Source organism: Rhinoderma darwinii, chromosome 5 (genome assembly GCF_050947455.1).
Source record: "Rhinoderma darwinii isolate aRhiDar2 chromosome 5, aRhiDar2.hap1, whole genome shotgun sequence".
Lineage (NCBI taxonomy): Eukaryota > Metazoa > Chordata > Amphibia > Anura > Rhinodermatidae > Rhinoderma > Rhinoderma darwinii.
Window position 1 is genome coordinate 344,230,354 of NC_134691.1, and position 21,607 is coordinate 344,251,960.

The window sequence follows — 21,607 nt, forward strand, 5'->3', positions numbered from 1 at the left end:
ATACACCATCATCATACATCATCATCATACATCATCATCATACATCATCATCATACATCATCATCATACATCATCATACAGCATCATCCTCATCATACAACATAATGAATCATCCTCATCATACATCATCATCATACAATATCATCATACATAATCAGCATACATCATCATCATACATCATCATACATCATCATCCTCATCATACAACATAATGAATTATCCTCATCATACATCATCACACACCATCATACATCATCATCATACATCATCATCATACATCATCATCATCATACATCATCATCATACATCATCATACAGCTTCATACAGCATCATCCTCATCATACAACATAATGAATCATCCTCATCATACATCATCATCATACAATATCATCATACATAATCAGCATACACAATCATCATACATCATCATCATACATCATCATACATCATCATCATACATCATCATCATACATCATCATCATACATCATCATCCTCATCATACAACATAATGAATTATCCTCAGCATACATCATCACACATCATCATACATAATCATCATATATCATCCTCATCATACATCATCATACATCATCATCATACATCATCATACATCATCATCCTCATCATACAACATAATGAATTATCCTCATCATACATCATCACACACCATCATACATCATCATCATACATCATCATCATCATACATCATCATCATACATCATCATACAGCTTCATACAGCATCATCCTCATCATACAACATAATGAATCATCCTCATCATACATCATCATCATACAATATCATCATACATAATCAGCATACACAATCATCATACATCATCATCATACATCATCATACATCATCATCATACATCATCATCATACATCATCATCATACATCATCATCCTCATCATACAACATAATGAATTATCCTCAGCATACATCATCACACACCATCATACATAATCATCATATATCATCCTCATCATACATCATCATACATCATCATCATACATCATCATACATCATCATCCTCATCATACAACATAATGAATTATCCTCATCATACATCACACATCATCATACATAATCATCATACATCATCCTCATCATACAATATCTCATCATCATCAATCATAGTCATCATTGTGTTCCCCCAGAGATAACCCAACTTCAATGTAACATTTGACTCTCAACATTTTATTTCAGCCCTGGTTATTATTTAACCATGATTTTCATGACTGTAGCAGAGTGACGTGCATGACATGAGCTCTGCTACATCTCCTCAGACCAGCACGCCTTGATTATATTCCAGCGATGGCGCTGCCTCTTCCTGTGCTTAATATCCTGCATGATCTGCCCTTACACTTCTTTTTTCCGGCCCTCTTCACACGGACATTCTGAAAGGAACAAGGAATAAAAATGTTGTGTCTTGTGGAGAACAGCGACTAAACAGATCAGACAAACCTCCCAATATTTACTATTACGTCCCACCCCCGATCCACTCAGCAACGCCTACAAAACCTTCCAGAAACGCCCACTTTAGGGCATATTTGCATACGCTCCACCTCCTTATAGGTCTGTTTAGTGGGATAATCCTATGGACTGTTTGGCGCTATGGATCAGCAAGTGCATAAAGCTGGGAAACCATGAGAAAACCCGGATCAACCACCCAGCTGAGGAATCCTAGAGAGGTCTCCTGTATGTAGCGGAGCAGGGATGGAGTCTGGCGGTCTCCTCTAGGGAGATCTCCCATGTAAAACATACAGGGTCAGTCCAGTCTTTTCTAAATAAAGCTGAATCCTTGACATAATACTTCTCACGGCTGAGGGTTTGTTACAATTGTATCCAGTCTAGACAATCCTCTGTAAGGTAAACAGCCTGAACTCCAGTTTGATACATTTTACCTGCACTGATACATTGTAACAAACAATCTGTTAATGTGTTAAACTCAAGGAGGGGAATCTAAACTGGATACAATTGTAACAAACCCTCAGCTTTTAAGTATTAGGCCTTTATTTTGACTGTGGCAAGTGTTAAAGGGGTTGTACAAGATTTTGTCTGCTTTCTTCCAAAAACAGCGCCACCCCTGTCCATGGGTTGTGTCTGGTATTGCAGCTCAGCTCCATTGAATTGAATAGGACTGCGCTGCAATACCACCCACAACCTGTGGACAGATGTGGCACTGTTTTTTGAAAAAAACAACCTTGTTTTTCTAAGCCTGGACTACCCTTTAAATTTGCTACCCTAGCCCAGTATCTAAATGCCCTGGCTTGTTGTCACCGTCCTGCCATTCTGCTCCTGGGTGAAATACCCCACCAGACGGCTCTCCAGCTAAGCCCCTATAAACAAGTCACTGCTCCACCAATATTTATGAGATCTCCCAAACGTGTCATTATTTATTTCCTGTTGCTTTTAGGCCGGGTTCACACGTAGCGTAAATACTGCGGATTTTCTGCAACGGATTTCATTGCAGGAAAGTCCACGGCATAATACAGGAGCAGCAGAGTGCCGCAAATCTCATCCACACGCTGCGTAAAAATTCCACCGAAAAAACGTTCATAAATTGACCTGCGGGCGGTTTTTCAATTGTGTCAATTCATGCTGCGGAATCGCCGTTTTTCTTCTGCAGGTTTTCACCATTGAATTCAATGTAGGGGGTGGGGCTTAAAACCCGCAAAATATAGCAGATGTTTTTTGCAAAAGCTGCGATTCCGCCGCAAAAATTGCAAATTTATACTTACCCAGAACTGCAGCGGTCACATGAATTGAAACGTCATCCCAGGAGGCCGGGCTGCAGGACGTCGGAGGGACACGTCGCCATGGCTATGGCCACAGGTAAGTTTAGATTTTTTTTTCTATGTCAGTATTCCGCAGCGGACATCCCGGCCAAAAAACTCTACCACAATTTGGTGTCGTTTATCGGCCAGAATTCCTTGCGGGGACCAAGGCAGATACTTTTACGCAGTGCATCTGCCCTGTGTGAACTTACCCTCATTGCGCCATCATATTCCACACGTGAGCCCACCACGTGTGGCCCGCTGAGCCCACCACATGCTGCCTCCTGAGCCCACCACATGCTGCCCGCTGAACACACCACGTGCTGCCCGCTGAGCCCACCACATGCTGCCCTCTGATCCCACCACATGCTGCCCGCTGAACACACCACATGCTGCCCGCTGAGCCCACCACATGCTGCCCTCTGATCCCACCACATTCTGCCCGCTGAACACACCACATGCTGCCCTCTGAACACACCACATGCTGCCCGCTGAACACACCACATGCTGCCCGCTGAACACACCACATGCTGCCCGCTGAGCCCACCACGTGCTGCCCGCTGAACACACCACATGCTGCCCGCTGAGCCCACCACGTGCTGCCCGCTGAGCCCACCACATGCTGCCCGCTGAGCCCACCACATGCTGCCCGCTGAACACACCATGTGCTGCCCGCTGAGCCCACCACGTGCTGCCCGCTGAACACACCACATGCTGCCTGCTGAGCCCACCACGTGCTGCCCGCTGATCCCACCACGTGCTGCCCGCTGAGCCCACCACATGCTGCCCGCTGAACACACCACATGCTGCCCGCTGAGCCCACCATGTGCTGCCCGCTGATCCCACCACGTGCTGCCCGCTGAGCCCACCACATGCTGCCCGCTGAACACACCACATGCTGCCCGCTGAGCCCACCATGTGCTGCCCGCTGATCCCACCACGTGCTGCCCGCTGAGCCCACCACATGCTGCCCGCTGAACACACCACATGCTGCCCGCTGAGCCCACCATGTGCTGCCCGCTGATCCCACCACGTGCTGCCCGCCGAGCCCACCACATGCTGCCCGCTGGACACACCACATGCTACCCGCAGAGCCCCCCGCGTGCTGCCCACATGGTCTATTAGAAAGTCAGAGAGCGTTTCATTATACAATAACTGGATGAGACCATTGAAATCTTGTACAGTGGACCAAGTGCGGTTCTGAGATTGGGAAATCAGATCAAGAATTCCACTTGGAAATGAAGGGACCACAGAGCCCTGACCTATACATGGTCAGAGATCCTCTTACCCAGCACATCCTACCACAGACCGGGGCACAGCACCCAACATGAGGGCGTTCATTACCCCAAGACTTTATGTTAGTGGACATTTTTGAGAGTCTCATGTAAGACATCCTTGATGAACCTTTCATTCTAAGGAATAGATACGGAAACTGAAGCTCCATCTGAGAAGACTCGACTTATTGGAGACAAATTTGGAGGAAGAAGACAACGAGGAACAAGGTAGATGGAGAAAAATCACACCAATGATGAAGATATCATAGACCAGATCCAGTTCAATGGAGGAGACAATTACTGAGGAAGAGATGAGTAGAGAAGAGGAAGAGGAGAAGCAACAACAGAGAAAACTGGAGAAATTATGAAAACACAAAAATATTATGCAGCAACATAAGGCTGGGTTCACATGAGCACATTAACGTACGTAATGGACAGACGTATTTCGGCCGGAAGTCCCGGACTGAACACAGTGCAGGGAGCCGGGCTCCTAGCATCATAGTTATGTACGACGCTAGGAGTCCCTGCCTCTCCGTGGAACTACTGTCCCGTACTGAAAACATGATTACAGTACGGGACAGTTGTCCTGCAGCGAGGCAGGGACTCCTAGCATCGTACATAACTATGATGCTAGGAGCCCGGCTCCCTGCACCGAGTTCGTTCCGGGACTTCCGGCCGAAATACGTCCGTCCATTACGGACGTTAATGTGCTCGTGTGAACCCAGCCTAAGTCGTAGGGTGATCGAAGATGACACTGTGGCAATAGTTGAAAATCCATCCACCTTTAAAAGCTCAAGTTTTTCTTTTTTTTTTTTTTACCAAGATCAGCACTGTACAGCATGGGGGATATTAAAGGGGAGGAGCATCTCGATAGTTTTAATAAACACAAATAGTATAATTCCCCACCAAAGGGTAAAACAGTACAGAGTTACAGCGGGAGTGTAAGGGCATGACCACACATGGCGGATTTCCTCCGCAACTGTCCGCATCAATGCCGCACAGAATCTGCGTTGCAGATTCTGCAGCGGATCTGCACAAAATGTGCAGAAAATTGATGCGGACTGGCCGCTGCGGACTGCAGGAAAAGTGCTTCTCTTCTCCCTATTCAGTGCAGGATAGAGAGAAGGGACAGCACTTTCCCTAGTGAAAGTCAAAGAAATTCATACTTACCGGCCGTTGTCTTGGTGACGCGTCCCTCTTTCGGCATCCGGCCCGACCTCCCTGGATGACGCTCCAGTCCATGTGACCGCTGCAGCCTGTGCTTGGCCTGTGATTGGCTGCAGCCGTCACTTACACTGAAACGTCATCCTGGGAGGCCGGACTGGAGACAGACGCAGGGAGTTCTCGGTAAGTATGAACTTATATGTTTTTTTACAGATACATGTATATTGAGATCGGTAGTCACTGTCCCGGGTGCAGAAACAGTTACTGCCGATCGCGTAACTCTTTCAGCACCCTGGACAGTGACTATTTACAGACGTCTCCTAGCAACGCTCCCGTCATTACGGGAGCCCCATTGACTTCCTCAGTCTGGCTGTAGACCTAGAAATACATAGGTCCAGCCAGAATGAAGAAATGTCATGGTAGTAAAAACAATACGCTCCGCAGCACACATAAGATCTGCGGACTTCATTGCGGAATTTTGACTCTCCATTGAAGTCAATGGAGAAATTCCGCCATGAGTCCGCAACCAGTCCGCCACTGCTCCGCAACAGACAGAGCATGCTGCGGACACCAAATTCCGCTCCGCAGCCTATGCTCCGCAGCGGAATTGTACGCATCGTGTAAACGAACACTGCTAAATTAAAGTGAAAGTCAATGGAGAAACGGCTCCGCTGCGGATTAACGCTGCGGAGTGTCCGCAGCGGAATTTAAGTGAAATTCCGCTATGTGTGAACCCGCCCTAAGTCTCTCTTTATGGTTGTGTTACCTTGGTCAGGCTGGAACACGTTATCTCCTCAGGGTCCTCATCACCCAAAGTACAAATCTTCACCTCCTGCAAGACACAAATATAGAAATGGTCATATTCTGTAATAAGGAGCCAATAACTATTTATTTAATAACCTCATTCCAAATGTAAATGATTAATCACATATAATTACTTTATTACATGATGCAGCATACTCGTAGTTATATTCTTGTATATAGGAGCAGTATTATAGTAGTTATATTCTTGTATATAGGGGCAGTATTATAGTAGTTATATTTTTGTATATAGGAGCAGTATTATAGTAGTTATATTCTTGTATATAGGGGCAGTATTATAGTAGTTATATTCTTGTATATAGGAGGCAGTATTATAGTAGTTATATTCTTGTATATAGGGAGCAGTATTATAGTAGTTATATTCTTGTATATAGGAGCAGTAATATAGTAGTTATATTCTTGTATATAGGAGCAGTATTATAGTAGTTATATTGTATATAGGTGCAGTATTATAGTAGTTATATTCTTGTATATAGGAGCAGTATTATAGTAGTTATATTCTTGTATATAGGGGCAGTATTATAGTAGTTATATTCTTGTATATAGGGGCAGTATTATAGTAGTTATAGTCTTGTATATAGGAGCAGTATTATAGTAGTTACATTCTTGTATATAGGAGGCAGTATTATAGTAGTTATATTCTTGTATATAGGAGCAGTATTATAGTAGTTATATTCTTGTATATAGGAGCAGTATTATAGTAGTTACATTCTTGTATATAGGAGGCAGTATTATAGTAGTTATATTCTTGTATATAGGAGCAGTATTATAGTAGTTATATTCTTGTATATAGGGGGCAGTATTATAGTAGTTATATTCTTGTATATAGGGGCAGTATTATAGTAGTTATATTCTTATATATAGGGGGCAGTATTATAGTAGTTATATTCTTGTATATAGGAGCAGTATTATAGTAGTTATATTCTTGTATATAGGGGGCAGTATTATAGTAGTTATATTCTTGTATATAGGGGCAGTATTATAGTAGTTATATTCTTATATATAGGGGGCAGTATTATAGTAGTTATATTCTTGTATATAGGAGGCAGTATTATAGTAGTTATATTCTTGTATATAGGAGCAGTATTATAGTAGTTATATTCTTGTATATAGGGCAGTATTATAGTAGTTATATTCTTGTATATAGGAGCAGTATTATAGTAGTTATATTCTTGTATATAGAGAGCAGTATTATAGTAGTTATATTCTTGTATATAGAGGCAGTATTATAGTAGTTATATTCTTGTATATAGGGGAAGTATTATAGTAGTTATATTCTTGTATATAGGGGCAGTATTATAGTAGTTACATTCTTGTATATAGGAGCAGTATTATAGTAGTTATATTCTTGTATATAGGGGGCAGTATTATAGTAGTTATATTCTTGTATATAGGGGCAGTATTATAGTAGTTATATTCTTATATATAGGGGGCAGTATTATAGTAGTTATATTCTTGTATATAGGAGGCAGTATTATAGTAGTTATATTCTTGTATATAGGAGCAGTATTATAGTAGTTATATTCTTGTATATAGGGCAGTATTATAGTAGTTATATTCTTGTATATAGGAGCAGTATTATAGTAGTTATATTCTTGTATATAGGGAGCAGTATTATAGTAGTTATATTCTTGTATATAGGTGGCAGTATTATAGTAGTTATATTCTTGTATATAGGGGGCAGTATTATAGTAGTTATATTCTTGTATATAGTGGCAGTATTATAGTAGTTATATTCTTGTATATAGGTGGCAGTATTATAGTAGTTATATTCTTGTATATAGGGGCAGTATTATAGTAGTTATATTCTTGTATATAGGGGCAGTATTATAGTAGTTATATTCTTGTATATAGTGGCAGTATTATAGTAGTTATATTCTTGTATATAGGGGCAGTATTATAGTAGTTATATTCTTGTATATAGGGGCAGTATTATAGTAGTTATATTCTTGTATATAGAGGGCAGTATTATAGTAGTTATATTCTTGTATATAGTGGCAGTATTATAGTAGTTATATTCTTGTATATAGGTGGCAGTATTATAGTAGTTATATTCTTGTACATTGGGGGCAGTATTATAGTAGTTATATTCTTGTATATAGGGGCAGTATTATAGTAGTTATATTCTTGTATATAGGGGCAGTATTATAGTAGTTATATTCTTGTATATAGGGGCAGTATTATAGTAGTTATATTCTTGTATATAGAGGGCAGTATTATAGTAGTTATATCCTTGTATATAGTGGCAGTATTATAGTAGTTATATTCTTGTATATAGGTGGCAGTATTATAGTAGTTATATTCTTGTATATAGGGGGCTGTATTATAGTAGTTATATTCTTGTATATAGGGGCAGTATTATAGTAGTTATATTCTTGTATATAGGGGCAGTGTTATAGTAGTTATATTCTTGTATATAGGGGCAGTATTATAGTAGTTATATTCTTGTATGTAGGAACAGTATTATAGTAGTTATATTCTTGTATATAGGGGCAGTATTATAGTAGTTATATTCCTGTATATAGGAGGCAGTATTATAGTAGTTATATTCTTGTATATAGGGGCAGTATTATAGTAGTTATATTATTGTATATAGGGGCAGTATTATAGTAGTTATATTCTTGTATATAGGGAGCAGTATTATAGTAGTTATATTCTTGTATATAGTGGCAGTATTATAGTAGTTATATTCTTGTATATAGGTGGCAGTATTATAGTAGTTATATTCTTGTATATAGGGGGCTGTATTATAGTAGTTATATTCTTGTATATAGGGGCAGTATTATAGTAGTTATATTCTTGTATATAGGGGCAGTGTTATAGTAGTTATATTCTTGTATATAGGGGCAGTATTATAGTAGTTATATTCTTGTATATAGGATCAGTATTATAGTAGTTATATTCTTGTATATAGGGGCAGTATTATAGTAGTTATATTCCTGTATATAGGAGGCAGTATTATAGTAGTTATATTCTTGTATATAGGGGCAGTATTATAGTAGTTATATTCTTGTATATAGGGGACAGTATTATAGTAGTTATATTCTTGCATATAGGAGCAGTATTATAGTAGTTATATTCTTGTATATAGGGGCAGTATTATAGTAGTTATATTCTTGTCCATAGGAGAGGATAGACGTGTGCTTGTGAGCTCCCTGTTAGGACTATGCATGGCTTCTGACCCAGGTGGAGGGGAGGGGTCCTGGGCTGATGATCCTGGGAAAGCCCAGAGTCTGGAGTTTGGCCTGCAGCATGGAGATGGTGGAGGTGATGATCTGGAAATGGTGGCTGGTGAGTCAACTGAATCTCATGATGTTGGTGAATTGTGCACAAAAATGACAAAGAAAAATATCTTTAAAATGGAAATGCAAGTTCGCAAGTTGAGAACTGAAATTAACCAAGAGACTGATCCAAAGGCAAAGCTGATGAAATGTGAGTGTCTGGATGTTTGCACATGTGAGCTGGTGATATTGAAGGAGAGATTGCAGAAAGAATCATGCACAGTACCCAAAATAAAGAACCGGGCAATTGAGAACAAAAGGGAGACCAGAGCCCAAACTGTGAAGAGAAAAAATATCATTGCAAACAAAGACACTGACTATAAGACTGTGTATAATATTGTGGCACAGGGAAACCCTGGAAGATATGAGTGTGCAGTGGCTGGAGGATCACATCTCTCATCATGTGTGAGGTCTGTGCAATCAGCCAACACAAATGCTGCTAAAGCTGCAGAGAAATGTGTGCCAGCTGACGAGGGGTTAACTGCAGTAGACTCTATGTGCAGTACAGATGAAGTGAATGCGAGTGGCTCTCCTGGGAGTGAGCAAGAAAGTGCCGCATATACTGACATTGTAAGTGAGACCTCGCTCAGCACGGTGATTGACAGTCTGATATCGGATGAACCAGCGGCACAGGCTGAGGCGGACATTGCAGACGCTGTTCTGGAGGTTCAGCCGCCCGCAGTGTCAGTGAATGGAGTGCAGGTTACACAGCGATCAGGAGCAGACACCGGAGGATCTGCAGTACAATCAGCTGAGGAGAGGTCCAGTCCTGACCCACCTGCTGACAGACCTCAGTACAGGAGACTGTTCTCCAGCGTCACAAGACCGACTAACCCCACACCTCAGAGGAGGAACGCGGTCAGAATCAGGTACTCAGGACCAGAGGAAAACCTCCCCTCCAGACTCCACATTGGGAAAGTTTTGTTGAAGGAGTTTATGAAGTTTAAAGCTTCTGAGGTGTTCGCTCTGATCCACGTTCCCTCCAGCAGGAATTATGACATCAGTTTCAAGCTGCAATATAGTCTAGACTTATTCTGGAGTGTTTATAATGATACAAAGGAGCACGCGATGTGGGAGCATCTACATGTCATCCAGCTGACTAAACCCCAGGTAGTCACCGCCACCGTCCTGTTCCAGTCTGAGGTGGTGGCTCTGGCAGATTTGCAGCACTGGTTGAGCAGATATTGTGAGGTGAAGAGACTGCCAACAAAGATCTATGATGAGGAGGAGATCTGGAATGGGGGATATTCTGTCAAGATCCAGCTGGTTCAGGAGAATGGAGTGACCAGACATCTGCCGCACTCCTTCTACCTGGGCTCGGAGAGAGGCGTATGTTACTACCCTGGTCAACCGCGACTGTGCCATAGATGTGGGGGCAGACACCTGGCATTCAACTGTTCCCGTATTAAGTGCTCACTATGTGGTCAGTTTGGGCATGTGAAGGACGATTGTACAGGACCTGTCATCTGTAACCTGTGCTTAGGACCTGGACATACATTCCGGGAGTGTCCACATGCAGAACATAATAATGAGGAGACCTTTAAAGAAGCCATGGAGGAAGACCAGGAGGATGTCTCCATATGTGTAGATACAACCCCAGAACCTGGAAGTCCCAGCGATGATGTGAGCCAAAGTACCAGAGACCCTGCTCCAGAGACGAATGTCCCATGTGTGGATGCTGCACAAGTGTAACCAGCCACTGAAAATAGAGGTCATGCTAAAAGCGAAATATCCAGTCAGTCTGTCACCTAAACATCTGCCCAACACCAGTAAGGAACCAGCTGATCCAGCCGCAGCGACCAGTAAGGAACCAGCTGATCCAGCCGCAGCGGCCAGTAAAAAACCAGCTGGGCCAGCCGCAGCGACCAGTAAAAAACCAGCTGATCCAGCCGCAGCAACTAGTATCGATGAGGAGGGATTTCAGACGGTTAAAAGGAGAAGTAAAACAGATGATTCTTCTAGGAAAAAAATCACTGCTGCAAAGAAATCACCGGAGTCTCCAGTGCTGGCGATAACTGGGGGACGTTACTGTGCGCTGGGAGAAGATGACCAGGAAGAAGAAGCAGAGATGGAGCAAGTCTCCTCACACAACCCAGATGACGAACCTCAGGATGAAGACGCTGACCCCCCAATGTCCACCAAAAGATGGGGTGTTACAGGACATAGTAGTGGAAGAAGAAAAAAAAAGTAGGAAAGACATGTAACCAGGATGAAGCTGAAAATCACCTCCTATTAATGTGAACAGTGTAAAGAATAGGAGCAGGCGGCAGGCGATATTCCAGCGTCTGTCTGACGACAAAACCAATGTCATCTTTATACAAGAGACTTATCTACAGAGTAATGTCCCTGCTGTGTCCCTGCAGTCACCACATCTAGTGGGACAGTGAAACTCTCAGCTGCTGTATGGAGACTTCTACCCCGAACTCCGTTTATATCATAGAGGTTCACTATATGTCATAAATGTGGTGACCGTGTACCCTCTGTGGTGTGCCCAAAGCTGCCCGGTCACCAATAAAGAAGAACTCTCCTGTAATACTGTCTAGAATAATATCATGAAAAATAGTTGAAACAATCTATACTGGAGCAATATTCATATATTATGGTTTGTTTAATGATTGTGATGTTATTAAGAGACAAATGTTTATTTTCTTTATCTGTTATGAGTGTATTCCAAAGGTATTGTAATATTTTGTTGCAAGTTTTCAAATAAAAAAGATAATTATAGTAGTTATATTCCTGTATATAGAAGCAGTATTATAGTAGTTATATTCTTGTATATAGGGGCAGTATTATAGTAGTTATATTCTTGTATATAGGAGCAGTATTATAGTAATTATATTCTTGTATATAGGGGCAGTATTATAGTAGTTATATTCTTGTATATAGGGGCAGTATTATAGTAATTATATTCTTGTATATATGGGGCAGTATTATAGTAGTTATATTCTTGTATATAGGGGCAGTATTATAGTAGTTATATTCTTGTATATAGGGGCAGTATTATAGTAGTTATATTCTTGTATATAGGGGCAGTATTATAGTAGATATATTCTTGTATATATGGGGCAGTATTATAGTAATTATATTCTTGTATATATGGGGCAGTATTATAGTAGTTATATTCTTGTATATAGGTGCAGTATTATAGTAGTTATATTCCTGTATATAGGGGCAGTATTATAGTAGTTATATTCTTGTATATAGGGGCAGTATTATAGTAGATATATTCTTGTATATAGGGGGCAATATTATAGTAGTTATATTCTTGTATATAGGGGCAGTATTATAGAGTTATATTCTTGTATATAGGAGCAGTATTATAGTAGTTATATTCTTGTATATAGGGGCAGTATTATAGTAGTTATATTCTTGTATATAGGGGCAGTATTATAGTAGTTATATTCTTGTATATAGGGGCAGTATTATAGTAGTTATATTCTTGTATATAGGAGCAGCATTATAGTAGTTATATTCTTGTAAACAGGGGCAGTCATATAGTAGTTATATTCTTGTATATAGAGAGCAGTATTATAGTAGTTATATTGTATATAGGTGCAGTATTATAGTAGTTATATTCTTGTATATAGGAGCAGTATTATAGTAGTTATATTCTTGTATATAGGGGCAGTATTATAGTAGTTATATTCTTGTATATAGGGGCAGTATTATAGTAGTTATATTCTTGTATATAGGGGGCAGTATTATAGTAGTTATATTTTTGTATATAGGAGCAGCATTATAGTAGTTATATTCTTGTATATAGGAGCAGTATTATAGTAGTTATATTCTTGTATATAGGAGCAGTATTATAGTAGTTATATTGTATAAAGGTGCAGTATTATAGTAGTTATATTCTTGTATATAGGAGCAGTATTATAGTAGTTATATTCTTGTATATAGCAGCAGTATTATAGTAGTTATATTCTTGTATATAGGAGCAGTATTATAGTAGTTATATTCTTGTATATAGGGGCAATATTATAGTAGTTATATTCTTGTATATAGGGGGCAGTATTATAGTAGTTATATTCTTGTATATAGGAGCAGTATTGTAGTAGTTATATTCTTGTATATAGGAGCAGTATTATAGTAGTTATATTCTTGTATATAGGAGCAGTATTGTAGTAGTTATATTCTTGTATATAGGGGCAGTATTATAGTAGTTATATTCTTGTATATAGGGGCAGTATTATAGTAGTTGTATTCTTGTATATAGGGGGCAGTATTATAGTAGTTATATTCTTGTATATAGGGGCAGTATTATAGTAGTTATATTCTTGTATATAGGGGCAGTATTATAGTAGATATATTCTTGTATATAGGGGGCAGTATTATAGTAGTTATATTCTTGTATATAGGGGCAGTATTATATAGTTATATTCTTGTATATAGGAGCAGTATTATAGTAGTTATATTCTTGTATATAGGGGCAGTATTATAGTAGTTATATTCTTGTATATAGGGGCAGTATTATAGTAGTTATATTCTTGTATATAGGAGCAGCATTATAGTAGTTATATTCTTGTATACAGGGGCAGTCATATAGTAGTTATATTCTTGTATATAGGAGCAGTATTATAGTAGTTATATTGTATATAGGTGCAGTATTATAGTAGTTATATTCTTGTATATAGGAGCAGTATTATAGTAGTTATATTCTTGTATATAGCAGCAGTATTATAGTAGTTATATTCTTGTATATAGTAGCAGTATTATAGTAGTTATATTCTTGTATATAGGGTCAGTATTATAGTAGTTATATTCTTGTATATAGGGGGCAGTATTATAGTAGTTATATTCTTGTATATAGGAGCAGTATTATAGTAGTTATATTCTTGTATATAGGTGCAGTATTATAGTAGTTATATTCTTGTATATAGGAGCAGTATTATAGTAGTTATATTCTTGTATATAGGAGCAGTATTATAGTAGTTATATTCTTGTATACAGGGGGCAGTATTATAGTAGTTATTTTCTTGTATATAGGGGCAGTATTATAGTAGTTATATTCTTGTATATAGGGGGCAGTATTATAGTAGATATATTCTTGTATATAGGGGCAGTATTATAGTAGTTATATTCTTGTATATAGGGGGCAGTATTATAGTAGTTATATTCTTGTATATAGGGGGCAGTATTATAGTAGTTATATTCTTGTACAGTGAAGGAAATAAGTATTTGATCCCTTGCTGATTTTGTTAGTTTGCCCACTGTCAAAGTCATGAACAGTCTAGAATTTTTAGGCTAGGTTTATTTTACCAGTGAGAGATAGATTATATTTAAAAAAAAACAGAAAATCACAGTCAAAATTATATATATTTATTTGCATTGTGCACAGAGAAATAAGTATTTGATCCCCGACCAACCATTAAGAGTTCAGCCTCCTCCAGACCAGTTACACGCTCCAAATCAACTTGGTGCCTGCATTATAGACAGCTCTTACATGGTCACCTGTATAAAAGACTCCTGTCCACAGACTCAATGATCAGTCTGACTCTAACCTCTACAACATGGGCAAGACCAAAGAGCTTTCTAAGGATGTCAGGGACAAGATCATAGACCTGCACATGGCTGGAATGGGCTACAAAACCATAAGTAAGACGCTGGGTGAGAAGGAGACAACTGTTGGTGCAATAGTAAGAAAATGGAAGACATACAAAATGACTGTCAATCGACATCGATCTGGGGCTCCATGCAAAATCTCAGCTCATGGGGTATCCGTGATCCTGAGGAAGGTGAGAGCTCAGCCGAAAACTACACGGGGGGAACTTGTTAATGATCTCAAGGCAGCTGGGACCACAGTCACCAAGAAAACCATTGGTAACACATTACGCCGTAATGGATTAAAATCCTGCAGTGCCCGCAAGGTCCCCCTGCTCAAGAAGGCACATGTACAGGCCCGTCTGAAGTTTGCAAATGAACATCTGGATGATTCTGAGAGTGATTGGGAGAAGGTGCTGTGGTCAGATGAGACTAAAATTGAGCTCTTTGGCATTAACTCAATTCGCCGTGTTTGGAGGAAGAGAAATGCTGCCTATGACCCAAAGAACACCGTCCCCACTGTCAAGCATGGAGGTGGAAACATTATGTTTTGGGGGTGTTTCTCTGTTAAGGGCACAGGACTACTTCACCGCATCAATGGGAGAATGGATGGAGCCATGTACGGTCAAATCCTGAGTGACAACCTCCTTCCCTCCACCAGGACATTAAAAATGGCTCGTGGCTGGGTCTTCCAGCACGACAATGACCCGAAACATACAGCCAAGGCAACAAAGGAGTGGCTCAAAAAGAAGCACATTAAGGTCATGGAGTGGCCTAGCCAGTCTCCAGACCTTAATCCCATCGAAAACTTATGGAGGGAGCTGAAGATCCGAGTTGCCAAGCGACAGCCTCGAAATCTTAATGATTTACAGATGATCTGCAAAGAGGAGTGGGCCAAAATTCCATCTAACATGTGTGCAAACCTCATCATCAACAACAAAAAACGTCTGACTGCTGTGCTTGCCAACAAGGGTTTTGCCACCAAGTATTAAGGCTTGTTTGCCAAAGGGATCAAATACTTATTTCTCTGTGCACAATGCAAATAAATATATATAATTTTTACTATGTGATTTTCTTTTTTTTTTTAATATATAATCTATCTCTCACTGGTAAAATTAACCTAGCCTAAAAATTCTAGACTGCTCATGTCTTTGACAGTGGGCAAACTTACAAAATCAGCAAGGGATCAAATACTTATTTCCTTCACTGTATATAGGAGCAGTATTATAGTAGTTCTATTCTTGTATATAGGGGGCAGTATTATAGTAGTTATATTCTTGTATATAGGGGCAGTATTATAGTAGTTATATTCTTGTATATAGGGAGCAGTATTATAGTAGTTATATACTTGTATATAGAGGCAGTATTATAGTAGTTATATTCTTGTATATAGGGGCCAGTATTATAGTAGTTATATTCCTGTATATAGGGGGCAGTATTATAGTAGTTATATTCTTGTATATAGGGGGCAGTATTATAGTAGTTATATTCTTGTATATAGGAGCAGTATTATAGTAGTTATATTCTTGTATATAGGAGCAGTATTATAGTAGTTATATTCTTGTATATAGGGGGCAGTATTATAGTAGTTATATTCTTGTATATAGGGGGCAGTATTATAGTAGTTATATTCTTGTATATAGGAGCAGTATTATAGTAGTTATATTCTTGTGTATAGGGGCAGTGTTATAGTAGTTATATTCTTTTATATAAGAGCAGTATTATAGTAGTTATATTCTTGTATATAAGAGCAGTTTTATAGTAGTTATATTCTTGTATATAGGGGATGCATTATAGTAGTTATATTCTTGTATAAAAGAGCAGTATTATAGTAGTTATATTCTTGTATATAGGAGCAGTATTATAGTAGTTATATTCTTGTTTATATAGGGGCAGTATTATAGTAGTTATATTCTTGTATATAGGGGGCTGTATCATAGTAGTTATATTCTTGTATATAGGAGGCAGTATTATAGTAGTTATATTCTTGTATATAGGGGCAGTATTATAGTAGTTATATTCTTGTATATAGGAGGCAGTATTATAGTAGTTATATTCTTGTATATAGGAGCAGTATTATAGTAGTTATATTCTTTTATATAAGAGCAGTATTATAGTAGTTATATTCTTGTATATAGGAGCAGTATTATAGTAGTTATATTCTTGTATATAGGGGCAGTATTATAGTAGTTATATTCTTGTATATAGGAGGCAGTATTATAGTTGTTATATTCTTGTATATAGGGGGTAGTATTATAGTAGTTATATTCTTGTATATAGGAGTAGTATTATAGTAGTTATATTCTTGTATATAGGAGCAGTATTATAGTAGTTATATTCTTGTATATAGGAGGCAGTATTATGGTAGTTATATTCTTGTATATAAGAGCAGTATTATAGTAGTTATATTCTTGTATATAGGGGCAGTATTATAGTAGTTATATTCTTATATATAGGAGCAGTATTATAGTAGTTATATTCTTGTATATAGGGGGCAGTATTATAGTAGTTATATTCTTGTATATAGGAGCAGTATTATAGTAGTTATATTCTTGTATATAGGGAGCAGTATTATAGTAGTTATATTCTTGTATATAGGGGCAGTATTATAGTAGTTATATTCTTGTATATAGGAGCAGTTTTATAGTAGTTATATTCTTGTATATAGGGGGCAGTATTATAGTAGTTATATTCCTGTATATAGGGGCAGTATTATAGTAGTTATATTCCTGTATATAGGGGCAGTATTATAGTAGTTATATTCTTGTATATAGGGGCAGTATTATAGTAGTTATATTCTTGTATATAGGAGCAGTATTATAGTAGTTATATTCTTGTATATAGGAGCAGTATTATAGTAGTTATATTCTTGTATATAGGGGCAGTATTATAGTAGTTATATTCTTGTATATAGGAGCAGTATTATAGTAGTTATATTCTTGTATATAGGGAGCAGTATTATAGTAGTTATATTCTTGTATATAGGGGCAGTATTATAGTAGTTATATTCTTGTATATAGGAGCAGTATTATAGTAGTTATATTCTTGTATATAGGGGCAGTATTATAGTAGTTATATTCTTGTATATAGGAGCAGTATTATAGTAGTTATATTCTTGTATATAGGGAGCAGTATTATAGTAGTTATATTCTTGTATATAGGGTGCAGTATTATAGTAGTTATATTCTTGTATATAGGAGCAGTATTATAGTAGTTATATTCTTGTATATAGGAGCAGTATTATAGTAGTTATATTCTTGTATATAGGGAGCAGTATTATAGTAGTTATATTCTTGTATATAGGGGCAGTATTAGGGCGGGTTCACACGTGGCGGAATTTCACTTAAATTCCGCTGCGGACACTCCGCAGCGTTAATCCGCAGCGGTGCCGTTTGTCCATTGACTTACACTTTAATTTAGCAGTGTTCGTTTAGACGAGGCGTAAAATTCCGCTGCGGAGCATAGGCTGCGGAGCGGAATTTGGTGTCCGCAGCATGCTCTGTCTGTTGCGGAGCAGTGGCGGACTCATGGCGGAATTTCTCCATTGACTTCAATGGAGAGTCAAAATTCCGCAATGAAGTCCGCAGATCTTATGTGTGTTGCGGAGCGTATTGTTTTTACTACCATGACATTTCTTCATTCTGGCTGGACCTATGTATTTCTAGGTCTACAGCCAGACTGAGGAAGTCAATGGGGCTCCCGTAATGACGGGAGCGTTGCTAGGAGACGTCTGTAAATAGTCACTGTCCAGGGTGCTGAAAGAGTTAAGCGATCGGCAGTAACTGTTTCTGCACCCGGGACAGTGACTACCGATCTCAATATACATGTATCTGTAAAAAACATATAAGTTCATACTTACCGAGAACTCCCTGCTTCTGTCTCCAGTCCGGCCTCCCAGGATGACGTTTCAGTGTAAGTGACGGCTGCAGCCAATCACAGGCCAAGCACAGGCTGCAGCGGTCACATGGACTGGTGCGTCATCCAGGGAGGTCGGGCTGGATGCCGAAAGAGGGACGTGTCACCAAGACAACGGCCGGTAAGTATGAAATTCTTTTACTTTCCCTAGGGAAAGTGCTGTCCCTTCTCTCTATCCTGCACTGATAGGGAGAAGGGAAGCACTTTTCCCGCAGTCCGCAGCAGCTAGTCCGCATAAATTTTCTGCACATTTTGTGCAGATCCGCAGCAGAATCTGCAACGCAGATTCTGTGCGGCATTGATGCGGACAGTTGCGGAGGAATTCCGCCACGTCTGGCCGTGCCCTTATAGTAGTTATATTCTTGTATATAGGGGGCAGTATTATAGTAGTTATATTCTTGTATATAGGAGGCAGTATTATAGTAGTTATATTCTTGTATATAGGAGACAGTATTATAGTAGTTATATTCTTGTATATAGGGGGCAGTATTATAGTAGTTATATTCTTGTATATAGGAGGCAGTATTATAGTAGTTATATTCTTGTATATAGGAGCAGTATTATAGTAGTTATATTCTTGTATATAGCAGCAGTATTATAGTAGTTATATTCTTGTATATAGGAGCAGTATTATAGTAGTTATATTCTTGTATATAGGGAGCAGTATTATAGTAGTTATATTCTTGTATATAGGGGCAGTATTATAGTAGTTATATTCTTGTATATAGGGGGCAGTATTATAGTAGTTATATTCTTGTATATAGGAGGCAGTATTATAGTAGTTATATTCTTGTATATAGGAGACAGTATTATAGTAGTTATATTCTTGTATATAGGGGGCAGTATTATAGTAGTTATATTCTTGTATATAGGAGGCAGTATTATAGTAGTTATATTCTTGTATATAGGAGCAGTATTATAGTAGTTATATTCTTGTATATAGCAGCAGTATTATAGTAGTTATATTCTTGTATATAGGAGCAGTATTATAGTAGTTATATTCTTGTATATAGGGAACAGTATTATAGTAGTTATATTCTTGTATATAGGAGCAGTATTATAGTAGTTATATTCTTGTATATAGGAGCAGTATTATAGTAGTTATATTCTTGTATATAGGGGCAGTATTATAGTAGTTATATTCTTGTATATAGGATCAGTATTATAGTAGTTATATTCTTGTATATAGGAGCAGTATTATAGTAGTTATATTCTTGTATATAGGGAACAGTATTATAGTAGTTATATTCTTGTATATAGGAGCAGTATTATAGTAGTTATATTCTTGTATATAGCAGCAGTATTATAGTAGTTATATTCTTGTATATAGGGGCAGTATTATAGTAGTTATATTCTTGTATATAGGGGCAGTATTATAGTAGTTATATTCTTGTATATAGGGGCAGTATTATAGCAGTTATATTCTTGTATACAGAGGCAGAATTATAGTAGTTATATTCCTGTATATAGGAGCAGTATTATAGTAGTTATATTCTTGTATATAGGGGCAGTATTATAGTAGTTATATTCTTGTATATAGGATCAGTATTATAGTAGTTATATTCTTGTATATAGGAGCAGTATTATAGTAGTTATATTCTTGTATATAGGGAACAGTATTATAGTAGTTATATTCTTGTATATAGGGGAAGCATTATAGTAGTTATATTCTTGTAAATAGGGGGCAGTATTATAGTACTTATATTGTATATAGGGGCAGTATTATAGTAGTTATATTCTTGTAAATAGGGGGCAGTATTATAGTACTTATATTGTATATAGGGGGCAGTATCATAGTAGTTATTACTTTTGAACATATTAGCATATATATATTAGTACCATGTTATTCCTTGTTTTACTTCATTTATTGTGAGGAGAGGAATATTCGATGTCTTAGCAGATGGTGATATTTATATATTACAGCGACATGTTAGTATTTTCCAGTACTATATAATATGAGGTACGTCTCGGGCAGTATAACTTGTACTTACCCCATCTGACATAAAATCACACTGGGTAATATCAGGGTCCTCAGATTTCAGGCACACTGTCTCTTTAATGATGAATGACTTCGGTGGTGACTCCTGTGAATAGAAGAATTACAATGACTTTTCCTTGATCAGATTAATGTGACATTTATTTATGAATTATGAAGAAACAGAATAATAAACTAATACAATAAATGTGTTTTACATGCAATGCTTTCTGGGGAGGTCCCCATGCCATGTGCTTTACCTCCAGCAGAGCGGGGGGGAGCTGTTCCAGGGTTTTATATAAGTATGTGACCCCTTCCCTCTGGTTGTAGAGGTCGATGACGTCTCGTATGGATCTTTCTTCTTGGAGATCGGACTCTGGAGTGTCAGAGAGACAGCTGTGTAATGTGACAGCAGAGAACAGCAGCAGAGACAGCCTCCAGCTCCACATCTTGGCTTCTCTCTGATGACATGTCCTCTCCCCGCTCTGCTCCTCTCCTTTATTTTGCTTCTATTTCTTCATATTTCTGGGTGATGGGGAAATTCGGAGTATTTGCTGTCAGAGGACGATGATGTCACAATCTACATCTACATTACTCAAAGGGATTTCACATCAGGCTAGGGAGGACAGGTGAATACTATCCATTGCTCTCTGTTATCATCCATTTCAGATTTGGGAGATGACTGAAGTTTTGATACTCATCAAGTGCATAAACCTCCAAACCCGTAGAGACCTCCCTCCATGAGTGTTATTCATCTCGGCTGCTCTTAGTTTATGCTCCTCAGAAGTCTTGAGATATATATATATATATATACTGTATATGTTCCTGCCCCGCAAGGATATCTGAATTCACAG

At 38.4% G+C, this 21,607-nt stretch overlaps 1 protein-coding gene across 2 annotated transcripts; it reads right to left on the reverse strand.

Annotated features, from left to right (window-relative positions):
• Nucleotides 1-1,180: 1,180 nt before the first annotated feature.
• LOC142653098 (cathelicidin-related peptide Oh-Cath-like) lies at nt 1,181-21,244 on the reverse strand. 2 transcript variants are annotated; one of them, XM_075828807.1, is made up of 4 exons: nt 21,014-21,244; nt 20,770-20,862; nt 5,986-6,051; nt 1,181-1,401 (listed from the first exon to the last, which is right to left on the reverse strand). In XM_075828807.1, the coding sequence occupies exons 1-4, from the start codon at nt 21,200-21,202 to the stop codon at nt 1,306-1,308; spliced, it is 444 nt and encodes a 147-aa protein (XP_075684922.1). In that variant the 5' UTR covers nt 21,203-21,244; the 3' UTR covers nt 1,181-1,305. The 2 variants fall into 2 exon arrangements, with proteins under 2 accessions (XP_075684922.1, XP_075684921.1); XM_075828806.1 differs by having other exon boundaries at nt 20,972-21,244.
• Nucleotides 21,245-21,607: the final 363 nt, after the last annotated feature.

Bases quoted from the DNA above. Each gene is read 5' to 3' on its own strand.
- LOC142653098 (XM_075828806.1), bottom strand. From the start codon at position 21,202: ATGTGGAGCTGGAGGCTGTCTCTGCTGCTGTTCTCTGCTGTCACATTA. The intron at 20,863-20,971 runs GTAAAACACATT...TTCTATTCACAG, and splicing joins CTCCCCAGAAAGCATTGCAT to GAGTCACCACCGAAGTCATT. The intron at 1,402-5,985 runs GTAACACAACCA...TGTTCCTTTCAG, and splicing joins CGTGTTCCAGCCTGACCAAG to AATGTCCGTGTGAAGAGGGC.